At 43.6% G+C, this 23,557-nt stretch overlaps 1 protein-coding gene across 2 annotated transcripts in view; it reads right to left on the bottom strand.

Annotated features, from left to right (window-relative positions):
- Positions 1-235: 235 nt before the first annotated feature.
- Positions 236-23,557, bottom strand: part of LOC147897823 (zinc/iron-chelating domain protein) — a 35,875-nt gene continuing 12,553 nt past the window's right edge. The window contains exons 2-4 of one of the 2 annotated variants that reach the window (XM_087380718.1): positions 20,410-20,488; positions 1,051-1,138; positions 236-928 (exon numbers count right to left, since the gene is read on the bottom strand). In XM_087380718.1, coding sequence (XP_087236844.1) covers positions 820-928; positions 1,051-1,138; positions 20,410-20,488 — 276 coding nt within the window. In that variant the 3' untranslated portion in view covers positions 236-819. The remainder of the gene's footprint in view (positions 929-1,050; positions 1,139-20,409; positions 20,489-23,557) is intronic. The other variant, XM_087380719.1, reaches the window with a different exon arrangement.

Genomic DNA, 23,557 nt, shown 5'->3' with positions numbered 1-23,557 from the left:
TCTAAAAAAATTAATTAGGTTTTTTTGTACAGCATTTGTTTGAAGTGCAGCTCTTATTGAGAATCAAGCATAAATAAACTGAAGTTTCCCTGAGAAAGGACAGGAACGTTAAGAACGCTCATTAGAAAATCATCAATATTTAATAATGAGATAAAACGAATCACTACACTCGACTACAACTTAGGATACCGCTGGCACCATAAAAACCCAAAAAATTCACTCAAGTTACCCCAAAAAATAATCGAAGTCCCTGCTTAATACACACCATCTTGTTTTTCAAGCAAATCATGCAATTGCTTAGGAAATAAGCAATGCTGCATATCAACAGCATTGCATCCAAATAAGACCAGATTTTGAGACAGTACATTATTGAATCATTTGAAACGATTGTATGAGAACTTGCTGATTAAGATCTAGCAGTAACTACCGCTTCAAAGGGTGATAGTTAAATTTCATTGTATCTGCCTGCATTCTCTTCGAGAGGATATATGGAGATTGGTCAGATTGTAAGACAATGTGCCCTACACATGCTGTTGTCCTTCCCTAAGGCTCGATCTGACTCTAAGCCTAACTTTTAAATAAAAAATCATCATTCTAACCATTTTCTGTGATGAATATGTTGGCGTCCTTCACAAGCAAGCTACAAACGTTGTGCAGTTTTGTACAGCCCCAAGGATATTCCTTTCAATATGCACAAAATTGGGTAACCTGGTTAACACCAGGACTAGGACTATGAAGCAAGGCTGCAATCTTGTAGCACAGCCAGTACAGAACCGACTATGATGGGCAACTGGCATCAATGTTATTTGGAAAACTAACTCAGCGTGTAGCATTGACCTCCTTCTTCAAGTTTGCGATCAGCCGCTCAAAATTTTTCAGCTCCTTTGACTTGCAGCCATACACATCTGTGATAGAATCTCGGCACATGCTAGAGACAAATAACATAAATGAGATAGAACCTTTAGTTCACGAAATCACCTCAAGAACAAGGGAGCAAGAAACAATTTTGTACTATTCCTTTGATTGTCAGAAAAATAGTCAGGATGCTACCTGCAAGCTTCTTTGTCCAGTTTGTGCTCTGGGATACCATATAAATCTTCAAAAACCTCGGGCTCAATGCGGCAAAATCGAGGCCGTTCTGCAACCACCAAATCCATGAGGGACTGTTAATTTAGAAGCTAGCTTTACATTCTTTTATACACACTGGAAGAAATAATATACCTTTGTAAGACTAGAATATGTCCAATCATACAAATTTAGATTTTTTGTTGTTCTAAATTCTAAAAATCTACACAGAAAATAAAAGAGAAAACGAAAGAGAAGAAAAAAAAGGTAACAAAAACTTTTGTGAAAAAAAAAAGGAAGACATACTTAGCAAGCAAAGCAACACTTATGTCCTCATCAGTGCCCAGGCATAAGCAGCTATACTGGGTTTCTAAAGACCCGCGGAGCCTCTTGGGCAAACGCAGTGCTTACTAAAATACGTCAAATAAACAAAAGAGAAAGAAAACAAGAAATAAAGAAGAAACGAAGAAGGTGACTAAGCAAAAATAAACAAGCAAGTCAAGAAACAAATCTGCCAAAAAACAGGAATAAAATCTCTCTCTCTCTCTCTCTTATAATATAAAAAGCTAAAAGGACCCTTTACACTTACGTATCGCTTCCTACAAAGAGGAAAAATTACATTCCTAACTTAGAAAGCACAAGCATACTCAATCAAACTCTCTTTTGAAATATTGATTTTTTTAGATTTTTCTACCTAGAATTGCTCAAGCTGCCCAACCCTTCTCACACTTTGGCCATTATTTGAACAGATACCATTCATACACTTCTGACCATTTGGACGAGCATGCAGGGTTTATCATGATTAAATATACATGTGAATCAAAATTTTCAATGACATAGATGTATTACATACCACCTCAAAGCTACAATTGCCATCAACCTCTATGTTGAAACTTGATGCCTAGAGCATGCTGACATGAAGGCTCTTCAATTGGGTGTGCAAAGTTCTAATCCTCTTCGATATGTCAAGCTATGTGTAATTCTTACCATGAAAATTCCTGCATCAGGTAGTTCATCAGGTATACCTGTTGGAGCTTACCCTGATGTCAACCTGCTCAAATAATCAGCAATGGCATGCTGATTTCCAGGTCGATGAACAACACTGTAGTCAAATTCTTACAACAAGAGCATCCATTTGGCCAATCTTCTTGTCAATTGCCGTTTGTTGACCAAGTAGATAAGTGCCTGATGATCCATGTGGAATTTTACCTTATTACCCAACAAATAATGTCTGAACTTATGCAATGCATAGATCATACCTAGGTCTTCATCCGCAGCCCATGACAATTTTGAATGCAATGAGATTACGAGCAATAGTAGGAGAGCCATGGAAAATACAAGAAAAATCATGTATATCGATATTGGGTTTAATCAAATAATGTAGTTCAAGGGAATCCAAATTATGAAAAATTTTAATCCAAAACCAGTATAACTATGACCCTTTTATTTTCAGAGTGTGCGTGCACGTGTGTACGTGTACGTGTGTGTGTGTGTGTGTGTGTGTTAGAGAGAGAGAGAGAGATTGACGAGTTTATGTCCAAGTGATGCACTAAAACTGACCGTAAGGCACTTCGTCTCCTCAAATACAATTATGTTTGTTCACCCAAGATCCATGGGGGATTGAACCTTTTAGATATTCACACGCATCTGTTAGCTCGCAAGGCCACGCTTTTGCTCACCTTCTTGGAGCAACACCAAACATGTACAGTTGTGCTTTCTTGCCTCATTGGCTATCTTCGTACAAATGCCTTTGGCCATTTGATTAGATATTATCTTTGGGCATTCGCATGATCGTATTCTTGTCCCCTTTCTACTTGTTTCATGCAGGATGGGCAGCAGCTCTTGGCTCATTTGCATTGGTCAAGACATCCTTCGGACCCTAGAAACACCCTTCGTTTGCAGAGCACCCATGGAGCCGTGTATTTACTCCCCCTTTAGTGCATTTTCAGCCTAGAAAGGCATATTTCTTGCATCATTTGGGTACTTCTACAGCGGAAGATGTGGTGGATGATCAGGGCCTTACACTTTCCTTTTCTCGGGCTAGGAGACAGTTTTGTTTGGGTTTGCATCACAGGCCTATTTGGCGCATTCTCACTACTCTTCCAATCCTTTGCAGGATTGAAGTTTGATCGAGGATTTCTAGGTTATTCTCCTTTCTCATTTGCATATTTTCTGCCAAGAGAGCCTACAATATATATTGCTTCATAGCCATGGATCGAAGAGCATGTGAATTATTTTTGGCATCTTCACAAGTCTCTTACTTGGTGGAAGGTTTCTCTCAGACGCATCTGGAACAGTGAACTTCCCCTCAGGTAGCGGGTTTTCTTGTGGCACTGTTTGGTTGGGACGTTACCAGTGGGCTCTTTGTTGGCTTCCAGGTATATAGCTCTCTCGGCATGCCCTACCTATATGCATCCGAGGGAGACTGTTCTCCATCTTCTATGGACCTGTCCTACTGCTATTTTTCCCAAACTTGGTGCTTATTTTCATGCCTGTTTTCCCAGGATTTCATTTGGCACGCAATCTTGGTTGTTTGGTAGATATGCCTCTACACGAGACTATTCTGCTGGTGTCATTTGTGGGCGTTATAACATGCCCATAGCATTCGACTATACGGGCATGCTGTTTATCATTTCTTTCATTCTTCTCTCCAAGATGCATACTCTCTTGGGGATCTTGCTCTGGCTGTCACCACAATGTAAATATCCTAAGTCAAAGTACAGTTGACCATTTATTTGATCATAATTAAAGAGTTTTATATGTGTTAATTATGCTCAAAGAGTTATTTTAATGGTCAAAGGATTGACTACGGTCAAAGATACTTGACTCTAGTCAAGTAAACCTGACTTCGGTCAAGGAGACTTGGTTTATTACCAAGAGGGTTAACTGCGGTTAACCAGAGAACTAGAGAGCTAACTACGGTCAGAGAGTGTTGACTTCGGTCAACAAGACTTGGCATGCGCCAAGAGGGTTAACCCCGGTTAACCAAGATGTGCCAACTTCGGTTGGAGAGACTTGGCTATAATTAAGGCGCCTCGACCCTTGGTCAAAGCTTCTTAATTATAATCAAGAGTGTTGACTCCGGTCAACCAGAGAATAAATATATATATATATATTTTTTTTTTATATTTGTTTAGATGTGCACATGTGTTCAGTGGGGACGCCCACCGTAACTAGAATTAGTCCACAGTGTGTTATTTGCATGCAAAGCGCTAACAATTAATGGGTGCCATGGTGGTGCGCTTTAATTAATTGTTGCAGGTACTAGGAAGAATTATTTTTCCTAAGTGTAACGGGAGCCTGAGAAGCATCTAGGAGGCGGTTCGTGTGACCAAGTGCTTTGAAGACTCCAGAATGACCCTTAGTGGCATGTAATAGGACTTAGTCTAGATTTTAGACAAGTGGCATGTTGCCAATTTGAAATGAGCTTGAAGCTCTTGTAATAAAGGGGATTTTTAGGTTTTGAAAAAAGAGGTTACCAGATAGCTCTACGCTGAACTTTTGTAACAGATTCTCTCTCATGAATAAAAACCTTCGGGGGGGTCTAGCCCGACGTTTTGTCCTGGGCCCTAGTGCATCTACAGAGAGAGGGAGTGAGGGAGAGCTTATGAAGGTATAGTTGCTGTCTTTTATGAGCGAGTCGCTTTTATTGGTATCAGAGCCAAGGCTCACAGTCTTTTCAGGCTGTGACGATCCCGCCAGAGAATAAAGAAACCACGAATCCAAGTCTGAGGAAAGGAAGAGCTTGGCAATATGGGTCGTTGGATGAAGTAAGGGCTGAAGGTTAGCGCAAGAAAGCAAATTCGTGGCGCAAAGTAATCAGAAGTGATTTCCTTAGTTCGGCTATCGACGGGAATTCATGTAATCTTACGGGAGATCATCGACGGGTATCAATTCCAATCAAGAGATTGTGGTTGCGGTAGTAGGACACCCGTGCGCTTAATTAGCCAGTACTGAGGAGAAGCGAAGCCAACTGCTATCTATTGCCTCGGGTGGAATAGCGCAAGTCCTGCCATAACACCTTGCATAGCGACGCCTTCACGCACGGGTTCGCTGGCTGACGGAAGACAAGCGCCTCTCCAGAGATGCAAAAGCCCGCGACGCGCGTTGGTCTCTAAGGCGCAATGGTCTCGACGGAATTTCTTGCCAAGGTTTGGGCAAGCTTGCAGAGCTGACGTGGTGCAGGACACGTGGCGCTGACGTGGCAGGCCTAACAGACAGATGACGTGGCAGTCAGCAAGTCCAGCTGATGTGGCAACCATATGTGCGGGATGATGTGGCAAAAAGACACGTGGCAGTGCACAGAACAGTGCTGATGTGTCATTCTGACACGTGTCAGCTGATGTGGCAGACCCACATGCAGGGATGACGTGGCATGCACGTGTGAGATGACCTGGCATTCTGACAGGTGACATGGATGCTGACATGGCTGACCAGGGGTTAATCTAACTCAACCTTGGTACTGGATTGGTTAGAGGTCCAGTTAGTTGACCCAACCAGTCTAGTCTGGTCACTGTAAGCAGACTGTGACCAGTCTAGTTAGTCCAGTTGCAGACTAACCAGACCAGAACCAGTCAGTTTGGTTAGAGTAACTAGCCAGTTACTCGATCTGGTTACTGTTCTTTTCAAAAAAAAAAAAAAAAGAACAGTTGCAGAGACTGTTTCTGCTAGCAATTTTCACTTATCTGTCAGACTTTTACTGTCAGAAAAGCAGCAGAAAAGCAGAGAAAACAGAGAAAACAGAGAAAGTAGACTTCTACTGTCAGAAAAGCAGCAGAAAAGCAGAGAAAAGCAGAGAAATCAGAGATTTGCAGAAAAAGAGTATGCATGCCTTTGAGCAGTGAAAAGAGGGAAAAACAGATGCCTTTTGAAGCCATCTGCAGCAGCCAGAAAAGGGCAATATAATTGTTGATGCTTCAGCAATCTTGTGGGTTTATGCTTTGAACTGATAGCCCAATTACTGGCACAAGTTGTGAATGCAAAACACCTTTTGTTGAGGTATTTTTCTGTTGGAAAAGCAATTCCAAAGCAAAGGTAGTTGTGCATCAGTTACCTATACGGTGTGAGAAATTTGCAGATCTCAGAATATGGATCAATCACATATCCAGTGGGATTCACAAGATAGGGATGTACATCCAAGACAGAGAAGTGTGCCGCAAACTCAACAAGAATTTGAACTGATGGTACGCACTCGTAAACTCTGGAAAATCTCAAAAGGGATCCAAGGGCTCAGCATTTGTTTCAAGCAGAAGCTATGCCTAATGCAGTATATGACGTGCCAATGCCAAAGGCACACTCTCGTGTACAACCTGAGAAAAAAAGATCTCATAGGGGACGGTCCCATAGCAGAAAGAGATCGAGGCATCATCACCGATCTCCTAGTCCATCACCATCTACCTCGAGTTCGACTTCTGTGTCTTCTTCCTCCTTATCAGATAAACCATCCAAGAAAAGAAGGAAACACAAGAAGTCTAGGAAGAGAAAGTCTTCCAAAGAGACCAAGGAATTTAAAGAGGGAGGAAAATCTGTCAAGTTTATGACCTACAATGGACAGTATGGTCATACAGACAAAGCATTGCAGTTCATCAGACAGTTTGATGCTGCCTTTGGTACAGAAAAATTTTCAGAATCCTCCAAGTTAAGAATGGTCAGTTTGCACTTGACAGCAACAGCTAGTGCATGGTGGAGTGCACAGACCACAGATGGGTCAGCCCCAAGGAAGTGGAAGGACTTCAAGAAAGCCTTCTACCAGCAGTTTATGCCTAAACAGTTCAGAGACCATGTTCTTCAAGATTGGGACAGCTTGCATATGGATGCACGAGATACAGTGGATGTGTACAACCAAAAGTTTTGGGATGCTTATTTGCAGGTTGCACCTTTCAAAAAGATCTCCAAAGGCACCCAAATGAGAAAGTACTGTAATGAAGGTGGGAAAAAGAAGGATTTTAAGGGGGAAATAGATGGGAGAATAGTAGGGGAAATGTGGGAACTGTGGGAGACTATGTAAGTCAACCCAAAAGGATTGTAAGGCACTTTTTTGATGTGACATCTAATCCTATCTACTCTCCCTCCTGCTACCTGCTGCCTACGCTCACACTCTCTCTCTCTCCCTCTCTCTATTCCCTCAGCCTTCTCTCTCTTCCTTTCTCCTTCCCCTTCTCCTCTCTTCTCCTCCCTTCCTTTTGCTATTCTCTCCCCATCTCCAAATCTGCCCCTTCCCCCTTCTCTACATTGGTATCAGAGCTCCGATCTCTGGCACCTTCGCTTCCCCTTCAACCCCTTATCTACATTGTTGGACGCCAGCATCACCAAGGGCTTCAGAATCATCAAGCTGTGGCAGGAGATAGCATTTGCCAAGCCACTCTACAACTGGGTCTCCCGAAAACAACATCAAAATACACGTTTTCGTGAGCTCAAAAAAAGGGCTTCTTGTTCCCAAGACAGTACGTGACTGCCAGACAAATCGATTGTGAGCAGCCCGTCTGTTCAAGAGCTGCGCTATAAGGGTGTACCCAACGGTCTCGATCTGCAGCCCATCCTTGCTTAGGCCCTCAGTTCGTCAGCCGCCATAACCTGCCATGCACGGATTTACCCAATGATCTCGATCTGCAGCCCATCCGTCGCTCAAGCCCTTAGCCCGTCAGCCTGCATCTCTGGCGTTGTTGCCCATCCGTCACTCAGGCCCTCAGCCCGTTAGCCGCCAAAGCCCGTCGCCATCCTGGCGTCGTGCCTACAACCCGTCACCATCTTGGCGCCCACGTCGCGCTCGTGCCTTCTCCGCCCGTGCCGTTGACGTCGCCTTTCGTCGGCGCTGCGTTGCTGGAGACCTTAGCAGTTGCTAAGGTTCAGCTAGTTGGGGTTTAGGTTGGGTTGGTTAGCTACTTGGGTTTGGTTGGTTAGGTTAGTTTAGGTCTGGTTAAATCTAGTTAGGTTAGTGATTGGATAAGGTTGGGTTTAGTCAGTTTGGTTTAGTTGAGACTACCCTAGGTGTCTTAGTTGTCCTAAGCTCAAAAACAAACCAAAAAAAAAAAAAAGCCCTCTTTTAGGGTACTCCTACAGCCCTATTCTGGGCCTTTCTAAGCCACCTTCGTGGCTCATTTTGAGCCCCGTTTCCAACCTCTTCACCGAGCTTTCTTCGAACCTCTTCAACGACTGCATTTGAGCTTCTTTACTGACACCTCTCAAGCCTCTACATCGAGCCTTCGACACTTGGCACATTTTCCTCGTGTCAGTCATGGCACCCAAACGTGCACCCCGGTCGGATGAGTCATCTCAGCACGGTGACGATGTTGCTCAGCAGGAGCAGATGCCGGTCCCAGAGGGTGCATCTCCTTCACAGCAATTTTCTGCTATGCCTACCGACACACAGTTTCTAGATGCATTGGCCTCGATGCTTCAGGGGGCTTTTCAGCAGATGGGTCAGCAGTTGGGGCAGCAACTCACCACTGCTATGGCTATGCACGATACAGCTATCACCCAGATGGGTAAGAACCTTGTGCAACAGATCACTACCGCCATCAGTATGCACGATAAGGGTAAGCAGCCCACACCCCAGCACGGGGATCAGTCGGATAGCCAGGGTGATTTTCCTGACCCACACAGGGGATTTATGGCTGATGGCCGTCGCACTTATGATGTTGGTTCTATGCATGCACCCCAGCATGGGGATTATGTTGATTTTGGTGATGCCTTGCCCGTGCCGCCGAGCACTTCTCTTATTGATTCCAGGCCTCCATTTGGCTCGCATATTTCATTGGCTGAGCCGTCCATTTTGGGCCGGCCCATTGGCACATTTTTGCCAACGGCGAGCATGCCTGGATTGGGTGTTGGGTTTCAGGGCAGTTGGGAGAGGGGCCAGTCCTCTTCTCAACCTTTTTCTATGCCACCCACCCACCGAGATGTTTATGGCAGGCAAACTCAGCAAGGATTGCATGCTTCGATGACACCTCATGTTAATACATTCAGTCAGACTCAGCCTGCGTATCAGGGAGGTAATGCTTTCAGTCAGACGCACTTTATGCATCAGGGGAGTGGTTCTCCTAACCAGCATGATGCTGGAAGTGGGCAGCATGCAAACATGGATGATATGCTTTCAGATGCCTTACGTTCATATAGGGCTTTGCCTGAGGATGTTCGTAATGAGATGCCCTTTTCACAGTATGTGAGCTTCAAGTGTGAGTATGCTGGTAGTCACTATAGGAATAACGCAGCCAAAGATGTGAAAGATAAAATCTCTGTGCATAAGTTTAAGGGTGACACTCGCACTCCCAATGAGTTGGAGGAGTGGCTCACGAAGCTTGAAGATTATTTCCGCTTCTACCCTAAGAATGATGAGGAGAGGATCATTTTTGCTGGCATGCATTTACAGGATTATGCACATACATGGTGGCGTTACATGCGAGAGTCACCTCAGAAGCCTACCACCTGGAAACAGTTCAGGGAGCTTATGGTCACGACCTTCGTCTCGGCCCTGATCCTTGAACAGTACCTTGCTGAATTCTATGCACTGTCACAAGCAGGTAGTACGGTCCAGGAGTACTTGCAGCGTTTTTGGAGACTTTCTTTGTTTGTACAGGATATTTCTGAGAAAGGGAAGTTGCTGCGTTTTATACAAGGCTTAGATCCCTCTCTAGCTGCTGATGTGAGAGCTCACAATCCTCTAACCATTGAGCGAGCAGCCCAGCTTGCTGAGGTGTTTGAGCCAAAATATGCTGGCAAGTACAAGCATGTGTCACATAGCTTCTATGGTACTGCTTATGATGCTGACAGGAAGACAAATTCTGCTGATTGGATTGATAAGAAACCAGCAGCTGCTTCCTTCCCATGATATCCAACGGTTTCTGGAAGTAAGATGCCATATGCAAAGCCATACAGGCCCATGGATGCAAAGACAGGTGTCAAACCCAGCGCTGGTTTTGGCAAATCAGAAGTTAAACAACATTCCAGAGCCATAATGGACAGTAGGAAGAAGGCAAATTTATGCTTTAGGTGTGGAGAGAAATGGACACCTGAGCACCGAGATGTGTGCAAAATGAAGAATGTCAGCTCAGCCAAACTCAGCATGATAATTGAATTATCTGATGATGATGAAGTGGCTGATGTAGCGACAGGAGTTCATGATGTAGATGAGTATCCTGACACAGATGCCACAAAGGGGACTGTTTTTCCTTTTGATCCGGGTGGGGCTATTGAGCAAACCACTAATGTGATGCATGAGATTGATATTCAGCCTACATGTAGCAGGAAAGGCCGTAAGCCAACACTCTCTGTGTTGGAGCATCAACCTACAATGCCTTTTCCTGTCAGAGGTGATGCTAATGGTAATGTTCCTGTGGATGATGACCAGATTTATTGGGATGCCCAGTCTACACTGTATACCATCTCACTACATGCCTTGATGGGGGCCAAAAGTGCTGACACAATCAGGTTGAAGGGAATGATTAATGGCAGATCTGTCCATGTATTGGTAGACAGTAGTAGCACTCACAGTTTCATTAATTGTAGAACATTGCAAAGATTGGGATTAGTTGCTACAGAGATAGACCATGGTCTGAAAGTGGAGATCGCGAATGGACAGCACATGATCAGCAGACATTGTTGCCAGGATGCCAGGATCAAGTTTTCTGATCATTATGAGTTTGAGGTGATCTTTTGGCATTGGATATGGGACCCATAGATGCTGTCCTGGGTTGTGATTGGCTGAAATCCCTGGGGAAAATCAGTATAGATTTGAATGCTTTATCTCTTGAGTTTTGCCACAAGGGTAGAACTGTTACATTGCAGGGCATTGTGAATCAGAAATTGCAGGTCATTTCAGCAAGGCAGCTAGCTAGGGAGCTCAAGAACGAAAGTGTCATTTATGCATTGAATGTCTCTGTACCTCAGGAGGGTGGTATTCCCCATGTGGATAATTGTGAAATGCAGAAATTGCTCTTAGAATTTGGGGATGTGTTTGCTGATATGCCATCTCAGTTGCCCCCAAAAAGAGATGTTGATCATGCCATAGTCCTGGAACATGGTAGTAAACCAATAAACAAGGCCCCGTACCGACTCTCTAAGGTTGAACGGGAAGAAGTGGCAACACAGGTGCGAGATTTGCTTGAGAAAAACTTCATTGCTCATAGCACCTCGCCATTTGCATCTCCAGTACTCCTGGTGAAAAAGAAGGATGGCTCTTTTCGTATGTGCATTGATTACAGAGAATTGAATAAGACCACCATTAAGAACAGGTTTCCTATTCCCAGGATTGATGACCTGCTGGATGAACTCAAGGATGCTCAGTATTTCACGAAGATTGATTTGAGGTCAGGTTACCATCAGATCAGGATGAAAGAGGGTGATGAGCATAAGACTGCCTTTCGTACAGAAAGAGGATTATATGAGTTCAAGGTGATGCCTTTTGGTTTGACTAATGCACCAGCCACCTTCCAGGCACTCATGAACAAGATCTTACACCACCTTCTTTTCAAATGTGTGCTGGTATTTTTCGATGACATTCTCATTTATAGTAAGGATGCACAGGAACACATTGACCATGTCCGACAAGTGCTAGAAATCTTGAGGATGCATCAGCTTTATGCCAAGGCCAGCAAGTGCACATTTATGGCAGAGGAGGTTGAATATCTTGGTCATGTTGTAAGCAGGCACGGAATCAGGGTAGACCCAGCTAAGGTGAAATGCATTAAGGAGTGGCCGCAGCCACAAAATACCACGCAGCTCAGAGGTTTCTTGGGTCTTGCTTCTTTTTACAAGAGATTCATTAGGCACTTCGCCAAAAGGGCTGCCCCTCTCACTGATTTGCTGAAAAAGGATGCCTTCCAATGGTCAGAAGCAGCACAACTCAGCTTTGATAACCTCAAGGATGCCCTTAGCAATGCACCTGTATTGGTGTGCCCTGATTTCTCACGGTCTTTCATTATTGAGACGGATGCCAGTGGCAAAGGTTTAGGGGCTGTCCTAAAACAAGAGCATGGTGTGATTGCTTTTGAGAGTAGGAAGTTTAATGCCAGAGAAATGAATTATCATGTTTATGATCAAAAGATGCTGGCAATCTTGCATGCTTTTGCAAAATGGCACCACTACCTGTACGGTAGCAAGATTAAGGTCAAAACGGATCACAGGACACTCAAGTACTTCTTAACGCAGCCTAATTTATCCATGAAGCAGAAGAGATGGCTGGCTGCAGTTCAGTCCTATGATTTTGACATTGAATATAGAAAGGGGAAAGAGAATGTGGTTGCTGATGCCTTGTCCAGAATGTGGTCATGCAAACTGTCTGCCATTTCCACGCTTCATCAGGAGTGGATACTTGGGATTCAGGAGGAATACATGCAAAATTCTGATGCAGCTCCTATTTTTGTGGAGTTACAGAGTCCGTCCAGCCAAGGACATGTTCGATTTCAGCTCCGCAACGGACTGTTATGGTGCAGGGACAGAATTTATCTTGTGCCAGACTCCAAGTACAGGTTGATGGTATTACAGGAAATGCACTCATCCCCTATGTCAGGGCATACGGGTATCACAAAAACATATGAAAAAGTCAAGGAGAGCTTTATTTGGGATGGTTTGTGGCGAGATGTGGTTAAGTTTGTCAGTGAATGTTTGCCCTGCCAACAAAATAAAGTGGACAGCCGGTTACCCGCAGGCCTTCTGCAACCGCTACCCATTCCTGAAGGCAAATGGACTCACATTGCCATGGACTTCATTACAGGCTTGCCTTCTACAGATAAGGGTTGGGATAGCATATTTGTGGTGGTTGACAGGATTACTAAGCAGGCCCATTTCATACCGACTAGGACTCGGTACTCCGCTTCACAGGTTGCCTGGCAATTCATTGAGTATGTGTTCAAGCACCATGGTTTTCCTCAGGAGATTGTCAGTGACAGGGATGCTAAATTTATGGGTCACTTTTGGCAGGAGTTATTCACTGCAGTTGGTACTTCCCTTGCGCCTAGTACTGCTTATCATCCACAGACGGATGGACAATCAGAGAGGGTGAACAAGTGGTTGGAGGAGTATCTAAGGAATTACTGTCATGACACGCAGAAGTCTTGGGACAAATGGTTAGCATTGGCTGAATTTTGCTACAACAGCACCAAACACCTCTCTATTGGCATGAGTCCATTCGAGGCTATGTATGGATGCAAAGTGGGAATGCCTTCCAGGGTTGCAGACTTGGCTGTGAAAAATCAGCAAGCAAGGAATGATTTGGAGAGTATGAATGCCCTTCTGCAGTTGGCTAAGAGGAATATGCAGGATGCCCAAGCCAAGCAGAAGAAGTATGCGGATGAACAAAGGAGGTACTTATCTTTTGAAGAAGGAGATTATGTGCATTTACGTCTCCATAAGAATCGATATTCCTCGCTGAAAGGTAATACCAACACAAAGCTTGCCCACAGGTATTATGGCCCCTACAAAATCATCCGCAAAGTTGGGCAGGTAGCATATCAGTTGGAACTACCCAGTACCTCCAAGATCCATAATGTTTTCCATGTATCCTTGCTGAAACCACATGTCGGACAGCATGTTCAGGTTCTTCCTGAGCTGCCTCCTATGGATGAAGAGGGCCACATAATCTATGTGCCGGAGCAAATCAAGGGCTTCAGTTGTACTCAGGAACAAAGCCTACACAGAATACCTCATCAAATGGAAAGGTTTAACGGAAGATGAGAATTCTTGGCAACCTGAGAGCATTGTGCAGGACTACCCCTATCTCCTACAGAGCTAATCAGTTTCTGTTGTATCCTTCTCATCCAAGGCAACCTCTTGGAAATTTTGAGGGCAAAATTCTTTGGGAAGGGATGGTTGTAATGAAGGTGGGAAAAAGAAGGATTTTAAGGGGGAAATAGATGGGAGAATAGTAGGGGAAATGTGGGAACTGTGGGGGACTATATAAGTCAACCCAAAAGGATTGTAAGGCACTTTTTTGATGTGACATCTAATCCTATCTACTCTCCCTCCTGCTACCTGCTGCCTACGCTCACACTCTCTCTCTCTCCCTCTCTCTATTCCCTCAGCCTTCTCTCTCTTCCTTTCTCCTTCCCCTTCTCCTCTCTTCTCCTCCCTTCCTTTTGCTATTCTCTCCCCATCTCCAAATCTGCCCCTTCCCCCTTCTCTACAAGTACAGAGCAGGTCTCACTCCAAGAATTCAGGCAATAGTGAATGCTTTGGGGGCAAAGAATATTCAAGACCTTATGCATTCAGCTTCAGTAGCCAGTCTTGTGCCGCTACAAGATCCATCTACAGTGCCATCCTTGCATGCAGGACATGCTGATAAAAAGAAAACTGATTTTTCAAAATCAGAAAAAAAAGAGTACCCCAAGGCTGAAAAGAAAGGGTTTCAGCCTCAGAAGCCGAGGGGTACTCAGTTTTCAAGAACTTATAAGGGCAAATCTCTATTCACCCCTGAACAGATAGCGGAATTCCGTAGAGATGGGAAATGCTTCAGCTGCGGCAAAGAGGGGCATGTGGCTGCCCAGTGCCCAAAAAAGCCTTCAACTTCGAAGGGAAAAGAGGCAGAGAAGCCACGAGGACCGCAAATGCCAATGGCAGGGGGAATTCCTGGGTCATGTTTCGAACCCAGAAGAACGAGAATTGCTGCTATCATGGGGCAAAGTTAGAGACCAGCAAGCGCTAATTTTATTTGATCCAGGGGCTACTGATAATTTCATATCACAGGATCTAGCCCTGAGGCTGGGAATAAAGACGGAGGAGTTAGGCAGGGCTTTGGATGCCGATCAGATGTTCTGTGGGAATCCTGTGCCAGTTACTCCCTTGATAGGGAAGCTCCATCTTCATGTTCAGAGTTATGTGGATCAGGAAGACTTCTTCATTTCTCCACTGAAACATTATGATGTAGTCTTGGGAATGCCTTGGTTTCATCGCAAGGCAGTGAAGTTGACTCTTCCTGAAAGAGTGCTGGAGTTTGTGCATAGAGGGAAAAATCAGCGTTTAATTGCCAGGAATAAAGGGGACACTATCCCCATTGTATCTGATGTTACATGTGGTAAAGCAATAAAGTCTGCAATTTCTGCGTACATGGTTTTTGTAAAAGAAAAAGAGAATGAAATGCATGCTGAAATGAATGATGCGGACAAAGATAAGTTTCAGTTTCTTATAAACTTTAAAGATTGCTTTTCTGATACTTTGCCAGGGGAGTTACCTCCAAAGAGACCAAAAGATCATCAGATAGAGTTAATGCCTGGTAGTGAGCCACCAAACAGACCACCTTATAGAGTCAGTGCGACTCAGAGAGAGGAGATTATGGCTCAGGTACAGGATTTGCTGTCCAAAGGGTTGATTCAGCCCAGCTCGTCTCCTTTTTGTTCCCCTGTACTGTTAGTACAGAAGAAAGATGGTTCATTCCGTATGTGCGTCGATTATCGCGCATTGAACAAAATGACCATCAAGAATAGATTCCCTATTCCGCCCATTGATGATGTCCTGGATCAGTTAAATGGAGCTTCAGTTTTCAGCAGGATAGACTTAAAGAGTGGCTATCACCAAGTGAGGATACAGCCTCAGGATGTACACAAGACAGCATTCGGCACTACATTCGGGTTGTATGAATACTTAGTGATGCCTTTTGGGTTGACAATTGCTCCAGCCACATTCAATAGAATGATGGATCGCATCTTCCGAAAGTACAGGCATTTTACGGGTACTTTCTTTGATGATATCTTAGTCTTTTCTAAGACAGAAGAAGAGCACAAAGAACATCTTGCTATAGTGTTTCAAGAGCTGAGAAATCATCAGCTCTACGCAAACAGCAAGAAAAGTGAATTCTTCTTGGAAGAAATCCACTATCTGGGGCATATAATATCCAAGAATGGGATACAAATGGATCCAGCGAAGATCCGTGCCATTCAGGAATGGCCAGAGCTGAAAACTGTGCATGAAGTTCGAAGTTTCCTAGGCCTGTGTTCTTACTACAGAAGGTTTATCAGACATTTTGTTGATATCGCAGTTCCATTACATGACCTTACTAAGAAAAATGCAGCCTTCACATGGGGAGTATCACAGAAGAAAGCATTCAATACACTCAAGGAGAAGTTGACTACAGAGCCTATTCTTGTAGTCCCGGATCTTTATCAATCTTTCGATGTTGATTGCGATGCTTGTGGAGAATGTGTTGGGGCTGCATTGCATCAGAATGGCCATGTAGTAGCCTATGAAAGCAGGAGACTTCGGGATGCAGAAAGATATCTAGGAATCTATGAGAAAGAGTTATTGGCTGTAATTCATGCCATCCATACATGGAAGCACTATCTTTTGGGTGCAGATTTTACTGTTAAGACAGATCACCAAAGTCTGAGGTACTTTTTGACTCAGACCAAGCTTTCCGAGAAGCATATGAAATGGGCAAACATGCTGTCAATGTATCATTTTCAGATTGTCCATACCCCAAGAATTCGGAACAGAGTGGCAGATGCCTTATCCCGGAGACCCCATGTCAATAACGTGACTATTGCTTATCACCAGGACCTGGAAGGCATGAGGGAGCAATATGCTCATGATTCAGATTTTGGTGAAATTTTACAGCAAATGCAAGAGGGGCAATCCACCAGTCACTATACCCTGAAAGATGGGTATTTAATGAAAGATGATTGCCTATGCATCACCCAGGAGATGAGGAAAAAGATTTTGGAGGAATATCATGCACCTCCCTATGCTGGACATAGAGGAATTACAGCAACAACTCTAGCACTAGAGAGGTATTTCTTTTGGCCAGGGATACGGAAAGATATACATCAGTTTGTTACTGAATGCCTTACGTGTCAGAAAGTGAAGTATGATAGACGGAAGGCACCTGGCCTACTTATGCCTCTTCCCGTGCGCCTCAGGCACCATGGGAAAGTATTACAATGGACTTTATTTTTGATTTGCCAAGATCAAAGTCAGGGAATGATGGGATTTGGACTATCATTGATAGATTCAGCAAGCAAGCTCATTTCATTCCGCTTCGCAAAACCATAAAGGCAGATCATATGGCTAAACTTTTCATGGCACAAATTTTTAAACATCATGGTATGCCTAAGTCCATTGTTAGTGATCAAGACCCCAGAATGACCAGTCTATTCTGGAGAGCTTTATTTGATAACATGGGGACGAATTTGAATTTTTCTTCTTCTTTCCATCCCCAGACAGATGGTCAAAGTGAAGTAGCAAATTCTACAGTTTTGGATATGCTGAAATGCTACGTGGGTGACCAAAGTTCAGACTGGGAAAAGTACCTACCGTTAGTAGAGTTTGCTTACAATAATACAGTACATAGCTCTACAGGGAAAGCCCCTTTTGAGGTCATATATGGGAAGGTGATTTTGCCACCTATATTGAGGACCAAAGATGAAATATTTGCAGCTGATCAGTTTGTGAGAGACCTCCAGACAGCTTACAGCCAAGTCCGGACAGCAATTGAAAGGTCTCAAGAGAAACATAAAAGAGCTGCAGATAAGCATAGGAGACAGTTAGATCTCAAGGAAGGGGACTGGGTACTTTTGAGGTTTGAAAAAGCTAGGCTCCGCAAGTTTAAAGGCAAACAGAAAGTGTATGCAAAGTTATCTCCCAGATACTATGGCCCTTTCAGGGTTACAGAAAGAATAAATGAGGTTGCATACAGATTAGCATTGCCAGAGCATTGGAGGATTCACAATGCATTCCATGTGAGTCTTCTAAAGAAATTCCAAGGACCAGAGCCTACAGAACCAGTATCAGAGGATCCACCAGAAGTGGATGAGCTGGAGGAAGTCCTTCAGCCAGAGCAAATTGTGTACCATACTGTACGTAAAGGCCCTCAGGGTAAGGAGTTTTACAGGTATCTTGAAAAATTCAAAAATTATACGGCATTAGATGCCAAGTGGATGGACGAAGACATGTTATCCGATCATCCACAGCTTTTGGATGTTTACAAGGAAGCTTTTCAGTTGAGGTCAACTGAATAGAAGCCGAGGGGATGTCACCACAATGTAAATATCCTAAGTCAAAGTACAGTTGACCATTTATTTGATCATAATTAAAGAGTTTTATATGTGTTAATTATGGTCAAAGAGTTATTTTAATGGTCAAAGGATTGACTACGGTCAAAGATACTTGACTCTAGTCAAGTAAACCTGACTTCGGTCAAGGAGACTTGGTTTATTACCAAGAGGGTTAACTGCGGTTAACCAGAGAACTACAGAGAGCTGACTACGGTCAGAGAGTGTTGACTTCGGTCAACAAGACTTGGCATGCGCCAAGAGGGTTAACCCCGGTTAACCAAGATGTGCCAACTTCGGTTGGAGAGACTTGGCTATAATTAAGGCGCCTCGACCCTTGGTCAAAGCTTCTTAATTATAATCAAGAGTGTTGACTCCGGTCAACCAGAGAATAAATATACATATATATATATATATATATATATTAGATGTGCACATGTGTTCAGTGGGGACGCCCACCGTGACTAGAATTAGTCCACAGTGTGTTATTTGCATGCAAAGCGCTAACAATTAATGGGTGCCATGGTGGTGCACTTTAATTAATTGTTGCAGGTACTAGGAAGAATTATTTTTCCTAAGCGTAACGGGAGCCTGACAAGCATCTAGGAGGCGGTTCGTGTGACCAAGTGCTTTGAAGACTCCAGAATGGCCCTTAGTGGCATGTAATAGGACTTAGTCTAGATTTTAGACAAGTGGCATGTTGCCAATTTGAAATGAGCTTGAAGCTCTTGTAATAAAGGGGATTTTTCACGTTTTGAAAAAAGAGGTTACTAGACAGCTCTACGCTGAACTTTTGTAACAGATTCTCTCTCATGAATAAAAACCTTCGGGGGGGTCCAGCCCGACGTTTTGTCCTGGGCCCTAGTGCATCTACAGAGAGAGGGAGTGAGGGAGAGCTTATGAAGGTATAGTTGCTGTCTTTTATGAGCGAGTCGGTTTTACTGGCCCAGCTGGAAGTGTTTTACTGGTGTTAGTTTTAAGTAGTAGTTGCTCCACTCTGAGGCAACAATGAATGTAAATTATTTTGAATGATAAACTGTTTTTTCACCCCAAAAAGAAGTGTGTGCGTGTGTAAAATAGAGGGGCTAAACAAAAAGCTTATACAAGGCACTTTTTCAGTCAAACTTACACTTCAATTTCTACAAGAATAACTGAAAACATAGCAGTGCACAAACCAATCATGTTAGCCCTTGATATAATAGCAATATGGGTCGAGGCTTATTCCTCCAGCACCATGCAATCGTCTGAGCACAATCCCTTGCTCCTAGTGATCTATTCCTACATCTCCTCAGCAATCTGCTTAGAGTTCTCCTCGAAAATCCTCTAGGCCATTTCCTTATAGGTCTCCTAGCAAACCCCCTCGTCCCTCCCGTCAGGATTCCCCTACTAAAGCCTCTTACAAATTCCCCCACACAAAAACCCATATGAGCCTATTGTGACTGCAAAAATCCATATTAAAATTACTCTTCCCTTCCAAACTGTATAATGAACATACATTTTCTTCATCTGCATTAAAAGTGTTCTACATAAAACCTGAAGGATTGCACAGCCTAAAGGTGTGCAACGGCATCAAGGGGCAAATCTGGTTCATCTTCTGGTGAAAATGTTCTAATATTTGGTCGAATAACTGGAGCAAAGTTCATGATCCAATGCATTTGAAATCAGAGTGATGCGATTTGAAGCACCCAAAAACCTCAAATTCACAATCAATCACATAGTGATATGAGCTCTAAATCCCTTTTTCCATGCTTTAGCTGGACAAAATCAAAAAGCTGGATTTGTAATTACATATCTCGGTGCTTAAAACACATATATTCATGGTTCATTTGAAAGCAGAGTGATACGATCTGTTGCACCCATTCACTATCAATCACATATTGATATGAGCTCTAAATCCCTTTTCCATGCTTTAGTTGCTCAATACTCGACCAAATCGAATAGCTGGATTTGTAATTACGTGTTTTGGTGCTCAGAACACATGCATTCATGGTTGGACTAGTGCCAATGCACCACTATTCATAAGAAATAATAACATGTTAAACTCAAAGATGAATACTTGGTAAAAGAACTAGAGCAAAGTTCATATTCCAATGCATTTGAAAGCAGAGTGATACGATTTGTTGCCCGCAGAAACCTCACAATTCAGAGTCAATCACATGGTGATATAAGCTTAAATCCCTTTTTCCATGATATAACTGCTTCAATACTGGACAAAACAAAAAAGCTGGATTTGTAATTGCATGTTTCAGTGCTCAAAACACATGCATTCATGCATGACTAGTCACATGCACCACTATTCATAATAGGAAGACATTTTATACTCAAAGAAGAAGCATCCACATTCCCCTTCATTGAAAGCAAACTAAATTACCATTGTGTATGGTACATTGCCGAGACCTCTTATCATAGTTCTTGCACCACCCATCCTTCCCGATCATACTTTTATACAGCTGCAATACCCAACTAGACTGAAGTTACATCCACAGATATGCCTTCTTTAACCACCAAAACATTCTAGTTGAGACTTTTAAGAGCATTGGAAGACAACCTCAGTGCAGACTTTTAAGAGCATTGGAAGACAACGTCTCTAATGCCAACCATACAAAAAGTGGGAAAACTTGTACAACGAATCTTATACGCACAAGGAGCCAAGGCTAGATTTAGAGCAAACAAACCAACCCAACCAGAGAATCCTGTCCAGAAGCAAGCCATTTTCCTTTGAATACGCCACCTACAAGTAACAGGAAAGGCCTGGACAGGACTTTAATGTAGAGAAGCAGTCCAAGATATGCACATTGTTTGGTATTAATCTGTAAAGCAATGATATTTGTAACTGCAATGCCCAAATCGACTAGTTAGTCTATACTAAGCCTACCAAAATTCATGGTGTGGAACTTTTCAGTGCAACTCCCAATGAAGATGAGACAGCAAAAGGTTCTTTATTGCTGTTATAGGGGAAAAAAAGCATCAAATAAAAGATGCCTAGACCTTACGAGAAAACTCTCCAAAGAAAACACAAAAGAAGAACAGGACAATTTTTTGGCCTCAAAAAACAAAATTACACTGATTTCTCAACTATATAAGCTTTGCATCTATTGCTTTCAAACATTACTTTTGTAAAACAAGTATTTAGTTACAAGGCTATGTAACATTGTAATGTGGAAGCGGCTCATTTTGATAAAGGAGGGTTTACGAAATCGGCCAGAGACAATTGTTCAAAATTTAAGAACCGAACTAGATCCCAAGATGTGAGGTTTTGAGCATATGATGTTCAATTCCCGCAAGAAACTAACAGAGCATATTCTCTGCAATGCAACAGCAGGGGAGGACTGATTTCAGAAATCTAAACTCATCCTTTCATGAGGGAATAGACTTTCTTTCTTTCTTTCTACTGTGCATAGTTCAATAACTTTAACTGTATCTGTATCTATCTCTATCTACATTCAATTGTGTGCAAAAAAGAGGAGTGAAATTTGAATTAAGCACTATGTGCTTCTGGGCTACTTTTCTACACAATGTTCTGCTCTGCGGGAGTGTTGGCTATAGCAAGCAACCACCATCAATATTTTAAGGAAGGTGACCAAAAGTCAGATAGGTATACCTCAGTGTGGAGTTACTTGTTGTTACATCTGTTTCAGTTCAATGGTAACATATGTGTTGATTCCGAAGCGGACAAATTGGATGGGGATGACTACCTTGTCTGGAAGGTGAAGCTGTAGGCAACCTGATGGCAAGGAAGTTATGGAAGGCAATGACAGGAGAAGATCCAAATCCCAAAGAAAAGATCTGATAAAACTAGCTGTTCTAGAGCTGGTACAAGAGTCGGAAGAGAAGGATGCCAAAGCACTGTCAATGATCAGATCAACAACAAACAGAGTGACTCCACACACTTTTAGTTGGCGGATACTTCGAAGGAAGCATAGGACTAAAGGATCTCCAGCTGTTCACGATGAGGATGGAGGAGAGTGACTGTGCAGGACTACCTCACAAAAGTGAAGGTATTTAGGGATCAACTCATAGCAGTTGGTCATAAGGTGAACCCAGTTCTGCCCATGCTCAAGATGTTGCTGAGGAGCTTCACGACCTTTGTGCATTGCGACTGCAGAAAGGTCAAGGCTGCTCACCTTTGAGGAGATGGGATCCATGTTGGTATAGGAGGAAGCTACGGCAAGTGTTGGAAAGGTAACCTCCCCATCTGTAAGTCCCCCAAATGAGGAGAGCATGGGGGGAGGGAGACCTAGGACAAGATCTGCTCAGAGAAAGAGGGAGAGGTGTTAAATTACACGGCGCAGCGGAACAGAATCTGAACAAAGAATAGAAAGTGCACAGCAAACTGGAGACGAACAAAATTTTCCTTCAATACTAATGTAGTACAGAGGAACACTTGGTCCACTACGCTTTGATGACAGAGGTGATCCGTGCTAAAGAACCCAAGTGTCTTGAAGAGGCACAGGGTGATCATAGGTGGATGGAGGCTATGCAGTCGGAGTATGGCTCCATAATGAAGAACAACACTTGGGACCTTGTGGATCGTCCACCAAAACGCAAGGTAATCGGCACCAAGTGGGTGTACAAGACTAAGTATCAGAGCTACTAGCTGGAAGATCTCTGCTGGAAGATCTGATCTAATCTGATCTGATACAATGGACTGGGAAGGTCGCCTCTTTATAGCTATGAGGACGGTAGTCGGATCAACATAGTCGGTGGAGCAGACCAGTCAACCTAGTCGGTGGAACCGACCAGTCGTCCATGGAATATTAGGAGATATTCCCTATACCTTCGCCTCGGAGGCTCTCACCGCCGCTAGCCCCCCTGGGACCCTCCAGCTGGGGACTAGCTGGCCCCCAGACCCCAGCGAGAGCAAGGGGCTCCCACACAATCAGACAATGTGCCTCATTGTGCTACCAACTTACCTACCCTACCTAGCTCATAGGCTAGACTCACATAGATCACCTTTCTACCAACAACGGTCTCATTGATAGACCTCATCTGATATGCAAGTCAGGATCCATCCAGTGTCCTAGGCTCACACATGGCTTCTCCTCATATGGGGGCCTTACAACTTGAGCACCTTGGACCACTGGTGGTTACCAAGAGGGTGGGGCATTGAGCATATCTAACAAGAGGGGCTGCCACACGGGCAGCACCTCACAGTAAGTTTATTAAAGTCTTCGGAAGACTGATGGGTCTATGAGACTGTGAAAAACCTGATAGAAAATGAGCTATGAGGATGGAGCTACTAAACGAGCATCCACACCATTGCAGAATGCAAAAATGCAAAATGATAGTACTAAGTACAACATAGTCATGTCAGTGGTCGACTACATATCAATCTCATCATCAGAACATCAAGGTGGATGAGGCAATGGAGGCATGAAATCAGCAATAGAGTGTTGTCGGGCTCACGAGTGCGGCCTTGTGACGTCTCCTAGTCATAGCTCTACGCCTAACAAGGGCCACAGTAACCCCTGTCAGCCGGGCTCCGACTCTAAACAGAAAGGAGATATCCCCAAGTGTAA

This window comes from Dipteris shenzhenensis, chromosome 10 (assembly GCF_047967505.1).
Source record: "Dipteris shenzhenensis isolate YYH24624 ecotype China chromosome 10, Dip_SZ_1.0, whole genome shotgun sequence".
Lineage (NCBI taxonomy): Eukaryota > Viridiplantae > Streptophyta > Polypodiopsida > Gleicheniales > Dipteridaceae > Dipteris > Dipteris shenzhenensis.
The sequence above is the reverse complement of the archived record's forward strand: the minus strand, read 5'-3'. Positions and strand labels throughout refer to the sequence as shown.